Below are 21,313 nucleotides of genomic sequence, written 5' to 3' on the forward strand. Positions count from 1 at the left end.
CAACCCGACTATAGCCTTGGCTCACTTGTTCATTTTTAGAGATTTCTGGCGATTATATAAGATTTACAAATTTGGTGTATTCTGAGACCTATAATAACATTTTATGACGAACAATTTTGTAGAATATTTGGATTTGATATGATCACATTTTAAAGGAGTTTTTGAAAAATTTTCGAAAAAACACCATAAAGACCCCTTTTAGACGCATGAGGGTTAAAATTCTTCCTCCTTTGTAAAGTTGCCAAAGACACTATATACATAAAATGCAAGGATTTCATAATATCTTAACTCGAATATTTCGAAAAAACTAGAAGAGGGCGGAACTTTCCCCGCCTACTTTGGTTACTTTCCTATGTAAACTTTAAAAACGCCGATACACGTGTCTCATATTTTTAGCTCTACTTTCATAATCTACTCGGTTTTCCCATCATTTTGCAAAAAAAGAATTTTGTTGCACAGTGTAATTGGACAATGATACAGATTGTTTATGTTGGCGAATGAGTAACATCCCGTCATTTGTTACTTATACGGTGCACCGAATCTGGGCAAAAATTGAAAATAATCTCTAGAATAATGATAGAAGATTCCATTTATGTATCCTTGACCTACTACAAATCATACTGATCTTCAATAAGTATACCAATTATTTTTCTATGAAAGTATTACCGGTCTCTAATAGAAGTTCTGTGAGAAAATCAACTGTCCTTATATAAGCAGTTCAGCTGAATTTCTCCTAGAAAAGCTACTGGTCTTCTGTAAGAGAACTTTCCGGTCATCAATGACATGACTAACTCTGATTATTTGTACATGTTTAAGCAGAAATTATATACATACATAATAATTTATAAAATAAAATTTATATGAAACTAGCAGACCCGGGTCCGCATTGATTTCCTAATGACAACTTTTTTATGGACGTTATGTTTTATAATTTAAACGTAGGTATTTTCTACCTAATTTCTTCGGGTCCATTGTCAAACCGAATTACTCATTGAGGATTTTAAATTTAACAACAGCTTGTGACTTTAACCTTTCTTTTCACTAACGGACTTTGTCGGATTTTTTCGCCCAATGATGCTGTTTAGTCGTTATCTCTGTTTGTTATCATCCCTGTCCCCCATCTTTATTCTAACGCGATCTGATTATAAAAGTAAAAAAACTGGTAAATTCGATCTCCCGCTTATTATATGTTTTTAGTAGGCAATTTGTAATACATATATCGTTTTTCTTAAGAGGGGAGATGATACCGTGCTATCTCCGAAATTCATGCCTACGTATACCACGACACATTTCACAAAATTTGATGAAAATCGGTTCGTTAGTTTTCGAGGTACAACATCCTTACAAAGTGGCCATGATAGGGACTTCGGCCCGTAAGTAAAAACATTTCGCTCATTTACTCAAAGAGTGACATAACTCAACAAATTCGTTTTCTGGGTTAGCAATTTCTATTTTTTCTACGACTTCTACTTTATATTTTGTCAAATTGTCATGCTAATATCTCTAAAACTCGACAAGTTACAGCTCATTTACAACGAGTTTTTTGAGATTATGAAGCACATAAACACTTCGAATCATGCTTGATCTTGCACAGAAATTTAGCACTGTAGTTATTTTATTTTTTGTGTATAATATTTTTAAGTTGGGAGGTTAAATTTCAATCGCCAACTTATAACTCGTTTTTTCGAAACTGTTTTTCTGTTATACCCTCAGCATTTATGCTAACGAGGGTAAATGGATTAATATTGCGGACTGGTTTCTGTGTCCCGAGGCATTTAGGGTTAAAAATATTGAAAAAAATTAAATTTTTAGAAACGGAATAAGTAAAACAAAATGTCCTTTAACGAGGTCCGAAAATCAAAATAAAATATTTTACATATTTATATGCAAAAATTTGGTCGCAAGGTGCAAACCGTCATTACCGTGCCCTGTCCCCAATCGTTTTGTGTTCAAACAACTATATAAATGAAGTACGCCGAGTTATTCTAGAAGAATGAACCAAGTCAATTTTGATTTCATAAATGTAATTTTATTTTTTTATTTATGTTTTTGAGACATTTTAGTAGTGTCCCAATTTTTTCGTCATTCCCGTGCGCCAATGTGTTTATTAAGAAAAAATGCTTTAAACCGTTTATTTTTTGTTTATATGTAATGTGTCAAATCGACAGAAGTGAAAAATGTAGTCAGTTGTGTTAGAGCTGTTGAAGTGTTTAGTGTTTTTTGTGCATGTTCCATTTATTTATGTTATAATTTCCAAATTAATGGTATGTGTATGTTACCCCCTTTGCAGGTCGATTTACTCGCCTTAGCTGGGGGTAGAGCTATGGATGCCTAAAATATTACGAATATGAAAGAAAGAACAAAAATTAGTTACAAAAACAGGGGCTTAATATTTTTAGTCTGTATTAAATTATTTTAAATTTTATAAAAAAACTAGCAGACCCCGGTCCGCGTTGCTGGCCCGTCGTAATGAGTTTTAATTCAAAAGTAGGTATTTTCTGCCTCACTTCTTCGGTCCATTGTCAAACCGAGAAGGACTTTAAATTTATCAATAGATTTTGTCTGTAACCTTTCTTTTCTCTTACGGACTTTGTCGGATTTTTCGCCAATTTGTGCCTTTTAGGATTTATTATCGTCCACGTCACTGTCTTTATCATAAAGCGATCTAATAATAAAAGTTAAAAAAAAATGATTAAATCGAATTCTCCCGCTTTTTTAGACCTATATGGTTTAGCTTTTCATGGCTGATGGACCGTTGAACCTCACCATTTACGTACATTTGTAAATATATAGTTTTTCTTGATCGGGTGACAGCCACCGCTGTCTCGAAAACTAATTTGCAACCTGATGCACTCATAAGTTTAACAAATACACCGATTATAAAATAATAGGCCCCGAAATTCGTCTACAAATATATACCAGTTTGGACCACGGGACATTCCTGAATATTTTCAGAAAATTAGGTTCAGTAGTTTTGGAAAAATAATGTTTTGAAAAGAGTGGGCACGGTCATCAGTTTTCAAGATATAACATATTAAAAAAAGTGGTCCTGGTCCGGTCCTAGGGTGCACACAACTTCATTGCCTACCAAATGTATGCTAAAACCGATATAATCATAAGTTTGGGTTATACATATAGCGTTTAACAGAAAGGCATGGGGAAGGTACCCCACATAACAACGGCAAACATTGAGCTTTTGCTGCAAATTTAATGGAAATCTCTTCAGTAGTATTGGAGTTATGACATACTAAAAAAACAGGTTTGGTCGGGCCTATATGCCCCAAAGAAGTACCTAGATTGTAGATTAATCCGTAAATTTTTATTCCGATATATACATAATTTTTGTAAATATAACGTTTTATTAAAAATTTCGCATAGGCGAGGTTCCCCCTCTGGAATTCAATAAAATATGTAACCTGTTTTCGGGGGCGTGGTAAACTTTTCTTTCCAAAAAAACCAAGTTGGGTTATGACAGCATTTGATTTTTATTCATAAAGGTAAGGCGTTTTTTTTAAATATGCCCTCTTCAAAATTCAAGAAAATATGCCTGTACATTCCCTCACATTTTCACGAATATCGGTTCAGTAGTTTTTTAGATGTAACATATTTTAAGAAAGTGGGTATGGTCAAGTCTGTGGTTCCTTAAAAATTAGGTAAGGTCGGAGACACAACCACAATTGTTTCGCAAATTAACTTCCAAATAGATATATTCATAATTATTGTAAATATAACATTTTTAAAAAAGTAGGGTATGGGGGAAGTTCCCCGCCTTTTCCGAAATTCAACTGAATTTGTAGCCTATTTACATTCCCTGGAAATTTCAGGAAAATCGGTTCAGTAGTTTTTGTAGAAATGATAAAAATAGAAAATTGAAAAAAAGTGGGAATAGTCAAATTTTCCTTGCATAAAAACCCAAGTCGAAAATCGGTCCAGCCGTTCTCAACTGACGCCATTACCAACGAACGATATTTAATGTTTATTTATAAAGATTTAAAAGTTTAGACAAATCGCGACTTTCTTGAAAATCCCCTGTAGATATAACCTAATTAGAAAGTGAGCGTGGTCGGATCTTAAGTCACAAAATAAATACGTAAGGTTGGAGACACAATCGCCATTGACTCGCAAATAAATTCCAATACATTCGTATTTGTTGCAAATATAGCATTTTTACAAAAATAGGGCATAGGGGAGGTACCCGCCCGATCCGAAAATCAAGAAATATGTAGCCTTTTTTATCGGGGACCAACCCTGTACATTCGCTGAAAGTTTCAGGAAAATCGATTTAGTAGTCTCGTAGATATAACATATTTAAAAAAGTGGGCGTTGTCCAGTCTTAATGCCCCAAATAAGCACGTAAGGTCGGAGACACAACCGCCATTGACTCGGAAATTAATTTTCAAGGCGATACATTTGTAATTGTTGCAAATATTGCATTTTTACAAAAACAGGGCATAGGGGAGGTACCCCGCCCGATCAGAAATTCAACCAAATATGTAGCCTATTTCAACCGCGGGCCATCACTCTACGTTCCCTGCAAATTTCAGGAAAATCTATTGAGTAGTTCCGTAGATATAACATATTTATAAAAGTGGGCGGAAAAGTGGGCGTGGCCAAGTTTTCTTTGCATAAAAACCTAAACTAGACTATGACTAACATTTCCACAAAAAATTATCCAAATCGCTCTGGCCGTTTTCAACTGATTCAATTACCAACAAACGACAATTGAGTTTTATATATAAAGATAAGATTTGCACATTTAAATCCAAGAATACTCACGTTCCCATCATTGCCGTGTCGTCATTACCGTGCGTATTTTCTAACTGCGGTAATGACAAAAATAAAAAATGGCCTATCGCTAATTAATGCATAAAATTGTCTTATACAGTATAAACCGAAAACTATTTATTTTAACCCATTTTCGCACTTTGCCGCTTTCGACCCCAAAAACAAGTCTTTTCACAATATTCACCCATATACACTTTCATACGGGCAAAATGTGCCTCATAGAAATAATGGTTTTAGACCCCAAGTATGTTTGGACGAAATCCATTTCTGACAATTTGGAGTCGATTTAGCAATGTCCGTCCATCTGTCTGTCTGGCTGGCTGGTGCGCACGATAACTCTCGAATGGATGAACCGATTTGTTCCAAAACTTGCATTTCGTAATATTTTGTCCAAACTTGGTTTAAGTTCGAAGACGGGTTATATCGGTCCACTCCTTCCGGTACCTCCCCCACCAAAGTTCGGAAATATTCGGAAAATTTGTTTCTAGTATGGAATCAATAGGTCCACTCCTACGGGTACCTCCCACACAAAATTTCGGAAAAGATCAGTTTAGGAACTGTTCTCGAATCTCTTTGATTTTTGTTGTAGCATTTTGTATTCACTGCCCCGCTTACGAAGGTACATGTCCAATTAGGGGGAAGTCCATAATTCCTGAGAAAATAGCCTGAAAGATGTAAAAAACACCTATGACACCGTTTGTAGTGGTTGTAGCGCAAGATAACTCTCGATCAACCGATTAGCTCCAAAATTTGGCCTTCGTAATATTTTGTCCAAACATAGTTTAAGTTCGAACATAAGCCATATCGGTCCACTCCTTCAGGTACTTCTCCCCCAAAGTTTAAAAAAGTTCGGAAAAATTGTTCGCACGAAAACTCTTGAAAGGAGAAACCGATTTGGTCCATACTTTACACATCCTAATATATCGACCAGATATAGATCAGACGGTGTTTGTCCACTCCTTCGGGTACTTATCACACAAAATTACGAATAAGTTCACTTTAAGACCTGCTCTCTAATCGCTTTGATTTTTTTGAAGCAACTTGCATTCGCTGCCTCAGTTACGACGTTAAAAGTTTTTTCAGAAGCAAGTCCATACTTCTTGAGAAAACAGCCCGAAAGGTGCAGAAAACCCTATGACACCATATGTAGTGGCTGGAGAGCACGATAACTCTCGAACTAAACGATTTGGTCCAAAATTTGGCCTTCCTCATATTTTGTCATACTTTCAGTTCGAAGATAGGCAATACCGGTCCACAAATTCCGGTACTTCCCCCGAATATTTGAAAAATTTCACTTAAATGAAATGCACGATATCTCTTGAACAAATTTGGTCCAAACTTTGGATCTCCTAATATTTTGTGCAAATTTAGTTTAACTTCTAAAATGGAGGTACCTTAGGGTACCTCCTTCACAAAAGTTCAACATTTTGTGTCTAAGTGCAGTTTAAGGTCTGTTCGAAGATCTGTTTGTTGTTGTCCTGCTTACCTCGATATTATGTCTTCCGTGGACAAGTTCATGCTTCCTGGCATACTGGTCCATAAGTTATACGATGACCCACTGAAATGACAAGTGCCCGCGATATCTATCGAAAAGATATCACTCCCAAAATAAGATCCACTTTCATAATGGACTATGTCGATCCATTCCTTTAAGTACCTCCTCTGCAACACTTTTGAATCCTAATCCATATTTTCGTGGGCAAGTTCAAATGTCCAAAAGCCACAAAATAATGAAAAGACCATAAATACATTCGATTTAGATGAAAGTTTCAATTCACATTGGCTGAGGGTATATCTCTGTCGGCAAAGCCGACTGATACTTTTTTACTTGCTTTTTTTAGATATGTCACTCCTTGAGTAAATCAGCGATTTGATTGCAGCCACCCTTGTCTCGAAAATTAATTTGTAAGCCGTTGCATTCACAAGTTCAGCAAATATAGCAATTACAAAACAATTTTTGCAGCAAACCTGTTATCCAATATTTTGCAGTAAAGCGACTTTCAGTTAAGTAGAGTTGACTGTACAAAATTTCAGTCCCTTCGGTAGGAAAATGTGGCTAAACCCTACAAAATACCGAAAATCGGGAGGTATAGCGGTTATATCAGAACGTGAACCTATACCGACAACTCTATGCAAGAATGTTGTATTTATATTCCCAACGAAGGCTACCATTTCTATAGGATAATGTGGCCAAAACTTTGAAAATACCGAAAATCGGGTGGTACCGTTCTATGGTTGGTACCGTTCTATGGGTGGTACCGTTCTATGGGAGAGAGCAGACTAAAAATGTACCAAATTTCAGACATTTCGGTAAACAAAAATGTGGCTAAAACCTTCAAAATACCGATAATCGGGAGGTACTGTTCTGAGGAAGGGTACCAACCTATTTTCGGTAGTTTGAAGGTTTTAGCCACAGTATCTAAGCGAAATGGCTGAAATATGGCATTTAGTCTTCATTGTGGTTACAAAACTTTCCCCCAGAAACGGAACCAAACAATATCTCATGGAATGGCTATAATTTGAGGATATAAATCTTTCCCCTTTTGTTAGTATGGGTCCAAGTATTTATGTATGTATATAGCCCCCACAGGACGACACCTTCCGATTTTCAGCTACATTATCTAACCAAAATGGCTGAAATTTGTCATTTGCAGTACGTTTATATCATGGCACAATTACCAAGGTAGTGGTATCGTAAAATTTTGAAGATGTCATGTCAACATTTTCTTTATATTGTTGGGGAAATTACAAAAAAAAAATATTTTTTTTATAATGGGGTTTGACATTTCATATTCGAACAGCTGGTGTGACACCACTACCTTTATAATTGTGCCATGGTTTAGGCCATGTTCATATTATAGCCTTTTGCAGGGTTAACCTACTTAATGAGAATTTATTTGACGTATACGCAAAGGAATTGACATTTGACGTACTATTATATATAACCAGATTTAACAAACCCACTGGGTTTTAAATGTCAATTCCATTGGGTATACGTCAAGTAAATCCTCATAAAGAAGGTTAACCCGTGTGGGTCTATAAAATTTTTTCCTAGAAATTCGTCAGTTTAGGTGCACGGGTGCCACCGTGGTGCAATGGTATGCACGCCCGCCTTGCACGCTGAAGGTGGTGCGTTCGATTCCCCGGCCAGGCAACATCAAACCTTTTTCAACGGTGGCAATATACCCCTCAGTAATGTTAGCCTTCCTGAGTATTTCTGCCATGTAAAACTTCTCTACAAGTGGTGTCTTTAGACACGCCGTTCGGACTCGGCGATAAACAGTAGGTCCCATATCATTGAGTTTATGTGAATCGGGGTGCACTCATTGATATGAGAAAAGTTTCCTTGTCCCTTGGGGATGTTTGTGGAACAAAGGTAACTCCCGATTTTCGGTATTTTTCATGATCCTACGGAAATGGATAACATTTGGTATATAGACTTCATTTGGGATATACTACATTCCTGCAGAGAATTGTTGACATAGGTCCACGTTTTGCTATGGCCCCTATAGAATGGTACCTTCCGATCTGTATTTAAAAGTTTTTAACCACATTATCATACCGAAATGACTGAAATTTGGTATTTGGCATTCCATATGGGTGTAAAAATGCCTATAGAAAATTGTGGTTATAGATGAACGTTTTAGTATAGCCCTAATAGACAATTTATTTCAATTTTATGGACTGGTCTACATTTCAGATATTGTAAAGGTTTTAAAGATTATGAATTATTTATGAATTTTTCGTTTTATCGGGCTACAAGGTCTTCATCAATGAAAATAAAGACTATTTATTTCATTTTTCTACCCAACTTTTCGTTAGGATTTTCCAATATCTTCAGGGATAATTTGTATTTATCTACAAATAATCTCTCGTCAGTTTTACAATGCAATAAATGTAAAAAACATAATTGTAAATATCACAGTTGTGTTAATACTGAATTGTTTTGCGCTACGTTGCGATTTAAAATTAAATATTAAGTTTTCTTTATATTGAATGCTATCATTAGTATGGGTCTAATAATACAAACAAGAAGAAGAGAAGTCTCCCTTGTCCCTTCTGGGATGCTTGTGGAACAATTATATATAATAATACAAACATTAATAATTTCACTTACCAATTCAGTTTGGGTAACATTTTGGGAAGGCAACTGATTTTGAAAGCATTCCCCTAAAATTTAGACCCAACAAACACAAACCATAACAATGTGCGGATATTAATGTAAACTGAATACGATCCAATTTGTGTGTGATTTATGTCCTGATCCAGTTTTCAATGAATGTGTGAGTGCGGGGTGGTGGTGTTCGAATGTGTTAATGCAAATGTTATGCACGTGTGTGTGTGTGTGTGTTTTTTTTTTTTCTGAGATACGTACCGTCTAAAGTGGAATGAAAAGAAAAAAGAGATAAGAATGAATAAAAGAAGCAACTACTAACAAAAAACGCAAGCAAACTATGCCAAAATAAAACTGAATCAAACTCACCATTATAGTAGTGGTTGGAATAACCCGCTTTTCCGGCAACACGTCCTGCTGGCATTTTTCCTTCGTTGTTTGTGATGTAGCTGCTATGTTATTTGATTAATTTGTCCTAAGTTCAGGTTTGCCTTAGTCCAAGTTCATAGATGTTGGCTTAGGTTTAACACTGAACTTTGTGTGGTATAATTTATTTCTTCCGTTTCCGTTAAAGCTGAAGAATAAATATGTGCTTTTTCCTCTGGGTAAGAAAAATAACAGATAAACTGTGTGTGTGTGTGTGTGTTTTTTTTTTTTTTTGCAAATTTCAAATCCTTTTTTGGTCCTTTGTGTATTCGATATGCTTATGTGTGAGTGAAGGCTTAACTTCTGGTTTCAAGCTTGTTGGTGACTAATTGTATTGTTATATTCCGAATTTGTTTTTCTTAAATTTGTAATTTTTTATTAAATTCAATATGTAATTTATTCCAATTGCTGATGCTCTTGTCCTGTTGGCACTTCTTCCAATACTATTGCTGATTCTGCGGGTACTAATTTTCAATAGTATCATCAAATATATTAAAGCTTTTGTGAATGCCTGTTGGTATTTTTGTTGTAGTTGTCCTTTTTATTGTTATTAAACAATTTACGGAATACATTGGGCGCCATAATGGCGACAACGGTGATATTCTTGTCTCTACTGCCTTGTAAACAAAATCCATTGATTAACATGAAACTATCCTGTCATTCTTAGAAGGAAGGTTTGAAATTCCGGCCACACACAATGCGTCTGATGACGATGGTACTCTGAATGCTTCCGCTGCTTATATGCCTAAGATTCTTGTATCCTGTAAACACAAAGAAAAAAAAAACAAGACCAGTGAATGGAGAACAAGGATGCGTAGTAGCAAACAAGTAATAATTTATTTAATAGTTGTTTGAAAATATCCCCAAGAACAAAAAAAAAAAACTTTGATACTCTTACAAACAATATGGGATTTCAAAGTATTAGCAGTCCATTAGGCAAATCTTTAGCCATCGGCAGAGGATTATGTCATAATTGGAAGATGATTACGGATAATGTTGGCAAGAAATTTTCAGATTTCTTCTTAGAATTTATTCTTATATCGAAAGAGCATGATTTACTCTGAACAACATGGTTAATGGTAGGTTTTCAAATTAAGTACCTCAAAGGGCGAAAGAAAATTTGCGTAAAAGTTTTACTGCATAATATTTAATGAAAGTAACTTTGTTAAAATATATAGAAAGAACTTTTGCATCCACCATTAGGAATAATTATTTTCATTATAACATACAGCTTTTCTCCCCATGCAATGAAATTAGCACTTGTTTTGCTTAATCCAGTACTATCTAAACGTACATTTAACGGGACACATTCTTAATAATAAAACTATTGTCCAATGTCTGAAATATTTGGACAATTTCGGAAGAAATTTCAGATAATTTCGTTAGGAATTCTGTCCGATTTGCGTAAATGGCATTTTTCCTCAATTTCTCTTCCTTAAAAATGCAATCGGTTCATTATATTTTATAAGCATTTGCTCAGAGAATCCTTTTACGAATCCAGTTTGTAGATCTCCATAAGCAGAGACATCAAGATTTCAAAGACAAAAAATGCATAAATTTATAAAATAAAAAATACATACTAAAGTAATTTTTTGCTATAATTCACTAGACTGAAATTATTAATGGAGTGTAATTGAAGTCCATGTTGAAATCTGAATTGGGGATGGGAAGACAATATAAAACAATCATTTTGGATGGAGAGCGGAGGAAGTAAAATGAGTTGCGATTGAATTTTCTTAGGTTGGTTGAGAAGAGGGGCGAACTAAAAATCGACACAAGTCCGTATGGACATAAACCTAAGCCTAAATAGACCTGTAGTGTGCTCTAATTTCAGAAGTCACGAGGAGATTATTATTTAGGTTTTTTACATTATCTGTGCCATTGACCATTGGGGGCCACCTTGGTGCAATGGTTAGCACGTGCGCCTTGTACTTAGAAGGTCTTCCAAGGCCAGGCAACATCACCTTTTCAACGGTGACAAAATTCCCCCTCATTGTAATGTTTGTGACATTTCCTGAGTATTTCAGTCATGTAGAACTTCTCTACAAGTGGTGTCATAAAACACGCCGTTCGGACTCGGAGATAAAAAGTAGGTCCCATATCATTGAGCTAATATGAATCGGCGTACAATCATTGATAGAGAGGAGTCTCCCTTGTACCTTGTGGGAATATATGTATGTATGTGCCATTGACATTATCTCTTAAGTTTTTAAACTCGCTTGTTCTAATTTGATTGAGTTCTTGTATAGTGTCGTTTCCCAGGAGTTGGGTTCTCAGCTTCGCGCAAGCTAGCCAATGACAGAGTAGAATCCCTTATGTCTTCCTCTCCGCATGCTCTGCATTCACTGCTTTGCACAACCTATTTTGCGGTGCCCCGTAAGGATGTCTGTCAGTCTAATAATGTCTTTTTACTCATTAATAACAGTTTCTTTGTTTGGGTTCCCCCATAGAATTTCTGTTTTTTTTTTCCTTTCTATAGTGGAATTCTGTAACTCATTTTTTCGAGTTACCGACAAAAATCGGTAATACTAAACTCATGGTAGAACAAATATAAGGTAAAGTTAATACTACAACAAATACAATTCGAACAACAACCACAAAGGAATTTGTTTTTGTTTGTAACGTTACTGCCAGTTGTATTTGTAAACAAAACAAGGAAATGTCTATAAATTATTGGAATTTAAAAAACTAATAATTTTTCACATTTGGTTCAATATTTTCGAAAACATGAATGAAAATTCGTTACATTTTCAATTTTTATGTTTCCACATCATTCCACTAAATGCATAAATTCTCGCATAAAGTACAATTCTTGCAGAAAAGTTTGGGGTCGCTGGAAATTCATAGAAAAAGGAGAAGCTTTTCAATGTTTTGGTTTAGAAATCAAAGAAGCACATGTTTATTAGGGCTTTATTTTTTTAAATTTTAACAAAATACCTCACATATTAACAAACGTTGTATCGCCTCTACAAACGGGGATTTACTGCGCTGCTTATCGTTCGAACTTGGAGGAGGTTACATATCATTGATATGAAGAAATCTTTCAGGGAAATGTTTTTTTTCCGAATGATATATTTTTTTCTCAAAAAATATATGTCCCTAATGTAGATCGAAATAGAAATAAATGTATAAAATGTCATATGAAATTTGACACTAACGTTACAACCCAGTTCAATCAGCTGTGTATTGCTGCTACCTTTTCTTATTCTACCATGTACTAAACTGCTATTAATTTCGGTAATTAACGAAATTTTCGGTAACTTAACAACCAAAATAAAGTTGTCGTTAATCCCTACCGATAGCAACAGTGTTGTCAATTTTGTTTGATACTTTTCGTTCATAATTTTGCGTTTTAATTTTACCGATATTTGTCTGTAACTCAAAAATGAGTTACAGAATTCCACTACTGGCCAACATTTTTGTCAACTTTTGGAGATCTAACGCGCAGCTTATCCATCTATTACTCAGCATACGGTTTGTCCAGTTCCACAGGTCCTGGTCTAGCTGCAACTCGCCTAAGGATTGGATCAGCGTTTCCAAGTGATGTTAAACTTATGGGGCGATAATATTTTGGTATTGCATAACTTGCCTTGCCAGGTTTGGGAATGAAGACTATGTGAGTATACAGAAAGCGATTAAGGTTCCGACGAGCTTGGACCAGTAAGGCCAGGAATGGTATGTATGGTGAGAAACTCATTATGGCTTCTGATGCGTATTCTGTGTAGATGGTACTGTGTGAGCCGCAGTGCTCGTCGGGAAGTGTGTTTTCATCAGAAGGCTTAAGGCCGCGGCACATACGGTCAGTTGAGCGTCGCGTTACAACAACCACTTGAAAACTTCAAGAACAAACTTGGCATCACATACACATTTTTCATGTGGTTGTTGTAACTAACGCGTCACGCGACGCACAACGCACCGTATGTGCCGAGGCCATTAGGTTTTTCTCGGTTGTTTCCATATTTTTCCCTATTTATTACAACATACATTTTGCTGCTTGGCATTTGACATTTAGCAAAATGTAAACAAACAACATGTGAGAATACTTGTAACTTTTGGTACTTTTCAACATGTTGCAAAAACAGAGTTGTATACGAGGATTTATGCTGGATTAAAAACAAATCCACTTAATACTAATATTTATTTTTGTATGGTAAATCCGGTAGATTATGGCCAGATTTAGCAAAGATGTTATGATTTAACTCTAGATTCTAGTCGAGTATTTTGAAAAAAGTATAAATGGGCGGAACTACCCCGCCACCAGTAGTGGGATTCTGTAACTCATTTTTGCTGTTATCGATAATTGTCGGTAAAATTAAAGCTGGGTACACATTGTCAGTTTTGAATGACAGCTTTGTTGTTGCTTGCTAGTGTGGCCGTTCATTTTTATCATTCATCATGCAGCCACAAAATATTTTGTGGTTGCTGGACGGTTGGACAGTTATCGATAATTGCAAAAAATCGTCATTCAAAACTGACAATGTGTACTGTACTTTAAATGCTTATAATTTCGATAATTAACGAAAATTTTCGGTAAGTTAAGCCCTCGGCACATACGGTCCGTTTAGTGACACGCTGAGACACGCGTTGTCCCAAAACAGTTAAATTATGTTTAAAGCCCTCGGCACATACGGTCCGTTTAATGACACGTTGGGACACGCGTTGTCCCAAAACAGTTAAATTATTGGTTTGTTCCTTTAAGCGCTCGGCACATACGGTCCGTTTAGTGACACGTTGGGACAAACGTTGTCCCAAAAAAGTTAAATTATGTTGAACTTTAATGCGCCAGCCATGTTGTTGTTTTTCAAAAAACTTTGCATCACTTACATGCGGTTGTTGTAGCGCGACGCTCAACGCACCGTATGTGCCGAGTGCTTTACTTTTGAAAATGGTAAAACCGGCAAAAGTAGCAAAAGTTATAAAATGCTCCTATATGAATTGTATTGTGTCTGAAGTAAAGGAACGCTTTTCGAGTAAAAAGTGGTAAAACTTTAAGATTCTTGAACGTAAAGGAACATAAGCTATGTTTAACTTTAATGCGTCAGCCATATTGTTGTTTTTCAAAAAACTTGGCTTCACTTACACCTTTTTCATATGGTTGTTGTACCGCAACGCTTAACGCACCCTATGTGCCGAGCTCCTAACTTTAGCTGTGTTCCTTTACTTACCTGCGGTTACCATTTTTACCATTTGTTACCATTTTTAACCTGCAAAGCGTTCCTTAACCCTGGAAGCAATTTCTAAGAGAGTGAGAGAGGAGAGAGAGCGAAAATGTCTTTCTCTTCTGTCACAGGCTACCAGCAAAATTTCTGCAGGTAAAAAATGGCAGAACTGATTTTCGACTTCTGTTTGACGATTATTTCACAATGAAGAAGAAAATGGACGAAAAACAGAAGAAAAAGTCGAACGCTGACAAAACTAAATTAAAAACTGTGAAATAAAATACGAAAATTGATTTTTTATGTTTCTTTTTGACATTGCTGCCAGATCTACCATTTTCCGTTCCTTTACTTTTCAGGTAAAAATGTTCGTGAGAGAGCAATTTTGACACTTTCTTCTTTTACCACTCTTATGGCCCCGGCACATACGGTACGTTGTGCGTTGCGTCACGCGTTAAAAACAACAACCACATGAAAAAAATGTAAGTGATGCCAAGTTTGTTCTTAAAGTTTTCATGTGGTTGTTGTAACGCGACGCACAACGGGGCCGGGGCCATTACACTTAAAAAAGTAAAGGAACAAAGCTTTTAAAGCGTTAGCCAATTGTTATTTTTCAGACAACTTGGCATCACTTAAACTTTTTTCATGTGGTTGTTGTACCGCAACGATCAACGCATCGTATGTGCCGAGCGCTTTAACGATGAATAAAAAGTAGTCGCTAGCCTCTACCGACACAAACAGTGATTCCAACTTTTCTTTATGTTATTAGTCATAATTTTGCGATTTAATTTTACCGATTTTTGTCGGTAACAGCAAAAATGAGTTACAGAATGGAGTTGTACAATCTAGTTCATTTGAAAGATCTAGTTCAATAGTTCAGCTCTTTTAACCGAACTAGTTCAGTAATCTAGTTCATAGTTCTCTATCCACTTCAATCATTCGGATCACAATCGTTCACCGGCACTTAAGCTGAAAACACATACAACGTTTGAGTAAAGTTTTGAGTTGGGCGTTGAGAAAAAAACAACAACAACAGGGCGACGCCGATACCAAAGTCCAGCGTTAATGTGTTTGCCGGCATATATTTCAAATGAATTTGAATTTTTCGGCATAATGCCCAACTGTGTAAAGACGGCCAAAACGACACAAAACTTTACTCAAACGTTGTATGTGTTTTCAGCTTTATGCTTTTCTTCTTATTTTTTTTCTATCCAAAACAAGGCACTTCAATAGGTAATGGATTCGACATATTGGAATATGTTATGTCTCGCCATTTAGGCGAGTTTACTTGCGGCAATTGTCAGTTTGATGGAGAGAGAGGTGAGGTATATGGTAACCCTTTGCCTCTCAACACCCTCTCTCACCCACAAACTGACAATTGCCACAAGTAAACTCGCCTAATGTAAATTGGGACTATGTTTCTGTAAAAATCTTCATTTCCGAGCAGCTATTCCATTTGATCCAAAACGTAAACAAACTCATCACATTACGAAGGCATCGCTTAAAACAGACGACGGCGTCACTTTGCATTTGTGAACGACATGTTGAACTAGATTGTGAATCGTTCGTTCGTTTCTTTTCAATGAATCGTTCAATTGAACTAGTTCGTTCATGAACTATACAACTATACAAATTAAATCGAATGGATTTCAGATGAGTTCTCATTTGACGTATACGCAAAGGAATTGACAGTTGAAATCGAGTGGATTTCGTAAATGTAAACCAAGCTTAGCACAACAACAACCCACTTTTGGTCGAAAATTCTTCAATATGTCAAAAAGTTTGTTTACGTTTTCATACAATTTATTCACAATAACAAAAATATTGACAGATTGAAACCACGGCGCTAGCGTTTTACGCCACGTTATAATTTCATCATGACCCCGCCCACTTACCGCCTGATGTAAACTTTAAAAACTTGTCTCATATCTTTAGCTCTACTTTCATAATCTACACAGTTTTCCTTGCATTTTTTTTTTGTCGGAAATGTGAAGGCCGCGGCACATACGGTCCGTTGAGCGTCGCGTTACAACAACCACTTGAAAAATTCAAGAACAAACTTGGCATCACTGACACTTTTTTCATGTGGTTGTTGTTATCAACGCGTGACGCGTCGCACAACGGACCGTATGTGCCGGGGCCATTAGGAATTACGCCCAACTTTGCTGAAACGTTGGATGTATCTATGGCTTAAAACGCATTTTACATTTAACATGTTTTATAAAACATGCATAATTTAAGTTGTCAATTCCAGACAATATCTGTCAAATAAATGACTGTAAACTCCAAAACACGCATTTTACTATTAAACCATTAAAATATTTGTGGGCGGAGAAAAACAAGTATTTTATGACACGATTGTTGGTAATTTTGACTACTTTTTACTGTTATGTTCTGACAAATAAATACGCCCTGTCAGATGCGTTGTGTTAGCAGAGCGAAATCCATTTTTAAAAAGTAAATTTATTCCATCAACTGGGCTGATGCGATTGCTTTACAGTTGTGCCTTCCCAGCAAACCAATCGTACCGACATCGGAACAAAATTCGGACGCTACGTCCAATGTCGAATCCGAAATCGTAACTATATCTTAACGAAAGTTGTATGAAGTGGTTGACATAATTTTGGAACGAAATGTCGGAGCGAACCCAGGTCGATTTCAGTCAGAATTCAGAACGAAATCGAAAGAAAATCGTTGGGAAATTCGGAAGGCGAATTTTCTCTTCCGAATTTTCGTACAGATTTCTGAACGAATTCGGAATAATGTCGTATGAAAATCGGAGGTATCTTCCGAATCTTTGTAAACAATTTTTAACGATTTTGGAATAATGTAGCATGAATATCGAAGGAAAAATATTCTCTTTGTCGCCTTCTTTTATTGAGCAATTTTTGTTTGTTATGTTTTTTATTGGAAGATTGCAAATTCAAACGTTTTTAATGAATTTCACTGTTGCCGGGTTTTATGAAGATTTTTCTGGCGTATACGCAATGACATTTGAAATCCATTGGATTTATTAAATGTATATGTAAACGTACAACAAACTGTGCTATTTGAAAGCTATAGTACGTTTACATTTACGAAATCGAGTGGATTTCAGATGTCAATGCCTTTGCGTATACGTGCGTATAACCGAGTGGATTTCGTAAAAAACGCCGTTTGCACTAGAGCTTTTTGCCTAAGCTTCTTTATGAGGATTTATTTGACGTTTACGCTATGGAATTGACATTTGAAATTGGGTTAATCCGATTAAGTGCAAACAAAGTATAATAGTACGGTTACACTTCATGATGATTTATTTGACGTTTGCGCTATGGAATTGACATTTGAAACCCAAACCCACTGGGCTAATTCGGTTAAGGGGTAGTTTACACTATATGTAAATGTCATATGACATGAAATTTTCCATCATTATATAGTCGCTAATATGTGCAATATGGGATTTTCCTTACGCCATTTACTTTGTGCGCCCACACCAGCAAAATTGTAATCAAATTACGTCTCCACATTGCCTGCATGGGTAGATATGGAATGTTTTTATTTCGTGTCATATGACATTGATAGATAGTGTAAACTACCTCTAAGTGTAGCCGGGGTATAAATGTTATTACTTTATCTAACATATTTGAAGATGTGAATCACCCGTCTTTTCTCTTTCTTTGTTCACCAAAGATGAAAAACTTGGCATCACCGTCGAATGTCACAATCAGCTGTTTGTTTAGCCGGCACATTTATTGAGGGTGAAGGAATAAAAACAAAATCTACAAAAACACACAATCAGTAATAAAACTAAAACGTTTTACGTAGGCCAAAAGAAAAAGAAACGCGAAAAATATAAAAATAAACGTGTAGTATATAGAAAAACAACGTAAACATTTTGTTGTTATTTATTTTTTATAGTAAACAAACAGACAACGTGATTAAAACGGGTCTATAATGTGTGATAACAAAGATGAGTGTTGCAGTAAGTTTTTCGATTCAATAAATTAAATATGTTGCCAATTGAAGAGGGGTACAAAATATGGAATATGGATATCTCGGTGTCTACCGAAGAAAGTTAAAATAGATTAATAAAGAAGTTTTATCAAAAAAGTATTTGTATATATAAAGCTGTTTAAAAGAACTTGGAAAAGATAATAAAAAAATATAACAGCAGAGTCACACCAACTGAATTTATACTAAAACATTTACTTAAGATAAGAACCAAAAATCGTAGAAGGAAATGTTTTTTGTTGTTACGTTTGTTACTCTACTCTGAGAAGTACCTTCTTTGGAAATATTCTATTGCCCAGCAATAATTACCATGAATGGAAATGGAAACAGAAACAAACATCCAAACAACTTGGTTCTATTGTTTTCCGTTCTTAATTTAAACACTGAAAAATCCACACACAACTAAAATCAGAAGAAAATTGTGACTCAATTTGGAAAGTTGTTGTTGTTGCTATTTTGCAGCCAACAATATTGCCTGCAGATGTATGGATTTGTTGTTGCCTGTTCTTTGTTTGTTTGGTGCTGTGTGCTAATGTTTAACACCTACCTACCATTCGTTCGTTAGTTATAGCTCTCTTGTGTTGTATTTTTGTTATAGTTTGGGAGTTCCATTTGCTTGCTTTTGAGTTAACCCACTGTGTGCGTCTATATAAAAAATTGTTTTCACTTAGTACATAGAGATAACAATCTATTTATAGATGTATATTTGTTTTTGTCTCACAATTCCATGTACATTCATTCTCCTGAATATAACAATCTAAACTAATGGAGTAGAACCTTGTTTTAAAATATGTATGTATATCCCTCTAACAAATCCTTAGAGAGAAAATCTATTAAGTTATCATCATTCTCCTTCACGGGTTTTGCTTTGATTGAAAAAGTTTTAAACATTTAAATATGCATATTAGATTTTAATATAATTTGCAATAAAAAGTTGTTTTAATTGTTTTATAGGATAAAAATGGAACAACCAAACTTTTTTATAATTTGAGAATTTAAAATAGAAAAGTTGATAGTGAAAATAAAATAACTAAAAACTTTTCGATTCGAAATCCTTATCTGCAACATGTGCAATTTTTTATAGAAAAGTAAAGAGGAAACAATAGAGATGGACAGGGTTGTATACATTCTGTGGATCTGAAATTCCATATACAGTTTGTCAAGTAATTGTTTTCGAACCAAGAAAACTGACATTTTTCTATATTAATTTATGAAAAATGACTAATAATTGGGATAAAAATGTCGGGTTTTTTGCAGAAAATAGTTGGTAGACTTATTAAGGACAAGATAGGATGTATAAATAACAAATTGACCCACGTAGTCCAACAAAAAATAACGAAATCCCATAACTACATATAATTCGAGCTGTCAAATAAATGTTTTCGAAATTTAATGGAGGTTCCAAAATAACCCATAGTTTTGGTAAATTCTTGAAAATTATGACATTTTATGAATGTTATTCTTAAAATGGGTTAACTACTAACAAATATCAACACTATTAGACATCGAATATCCGTACTAGGGGAGTTACCATATAGACCAAGGGAGTACCAGGTCATATTACCTGTAAACAGGGTCCTATAGGTCTTAAACCGGGAATATATGAAAACTAAGACGTTTTATGAGTTTCTTTAGTTCACTAGATTGGATTGGCATCAACTAAAATAAATATTACCTTCAGAATAATTAAATCAGGAGGGTTGCCAGATCAACTAAAAAGGTACCAGATTATATAAACAGTAAATGAGACCAACTGAATCCATAACCAGGGCTTAAGATTTGTTTATTTAACTCAAATTACATTAAGGGATAAGGCAATTCTCCAAAACAAACCAAAATATTACATAAAAGTACAAAAATCGATTAGAAATACATATGCAAGATATTGTCAGTCTATACTGATTTTATAATAGACATCCGATTTCAACTGTTTAGAGCCAGTTCAGAGTAATTCTCTATTTTTTGGCTTCCATGAACCATTATTTTCCCGTCAGCATCATTTCCCCGTAAAAATATGATGCAATAGTACTGCAGAGTACTCGAAATGTGTCCAATTGATCGTAGTACGCATTTCTGAAAATTGTCGAAATCCGTACCCCCTATATTTCTAAGCAATATTAGTCTCCTACTGCGATATTTCCGATTATTTCTTGAAATATCATTATCCCTTAATTAATTTGAAGTGAAACAACAAACTTCTGTGCCCTCTTTTGAGACACAGGTGGTCTCGTTTACTGTTTATATAATCTGGTACCTTTTTAGTTGATCTGGCAACCCTCCTGATTTAATTATTCTGAAGGTAATATTTATTTTAGTTGATGCCAATCCATCCTAGTGAACTAAAGAAACTCATAAAACGTTTAGTTTTCAGATATTCCCGGTTTAAGACCTATAGGACCCTGTTTACAGGTAATATGACCTGGTACTCCCTTGGTCCATATGGTAACCCCCTAGTACGGATATTCGATGTCTAATATTGTTGATACTTGTTAGTAGTTAATCCCTGTTAAGAATAAAATTCATAAAATATCATGATTTGCAAGTATTTACCGAAAATATGGGGTATTTTGGAACTTCTATTACATTTCGAAAACATTTATTTGACAACTTGCATTACATGTAGTTTTTGTTTTTCGTTATTTTTGTTGGACTACGTGGGTCAATTTTCTCTTTATTCATCCTGTCTTGTCTTAAATAAGTCGTCCAACGAATTTTTGCAAAAAACCCGACATTTTTATCATAATTATCAGCCATTTTTCATTAATTAATACAGAAAAAATTTAGTTTTCTTAGTTCGAAAACAATTACTTGACAAACTGTACTTATGTATTTTACAATCTTA

At 35.2% G+C, this 21,313-nt stretch overlaps 2 protein-coding genes across 2 annotated transcripts in view; one reads left to right on the forward strand and one right to left on the reverse strand.

Moving 5' to 3' along the window:
• Positions 1-21,313, reverse strand: part of LOC141400145 (uncharacterized) — a 406,721-nt gene that overhangs the window by 96,192 nt on the left and 289,216 nt on the right. The window contains exon 3 of the mRNA XM_073979595.1: positions 9,269-10,086. Within this exon, the coding sequence (XP_073835696.1) occupies positions 9,269-9,323 (55 nt within the window). The 5' untranslated portion in view covers positions 9,324-10,086. The remainder of the gene's footprint in view (positions 1-9,268; positions 10,087-21,313) is intronic.
• The window catches only part of ENGase (cytosolic endo-beta-N-acetylglucosaminidase), a 73,370-nt gene continuing 70,224 nt past the window's right edge, over positions 18,168-21,313 (forward strand). Inside the window, exon 1 of the mRNA XM_073979594.1 lies at positions 18,168-18,442. Coding sequence (XP_073835695.1) covers positions 18,415-18,442 — 28 coding nt within the window. The 5' untranslated portion in view covers positions 18,168-18,414. The remainder of the gene's footprint in view (positions 18,443-21,313) is intronic.

The sequence above is a fragment of the Musca autumnalis genome, unplaced genomic scaffold (assembly GCF_047663935.1).
Source record: "Musca autumnalis isolate F117 unplaced genomic scaffold, ASM4766393v1 scaffold_3, whole genome shotgun sequence".
Classification (NCBI taxonomy): Eukaryota; Metazoa; Arthropoda; class Insecta; order Diptera; family Muscidae; genus Musca; species Musca autumnalis.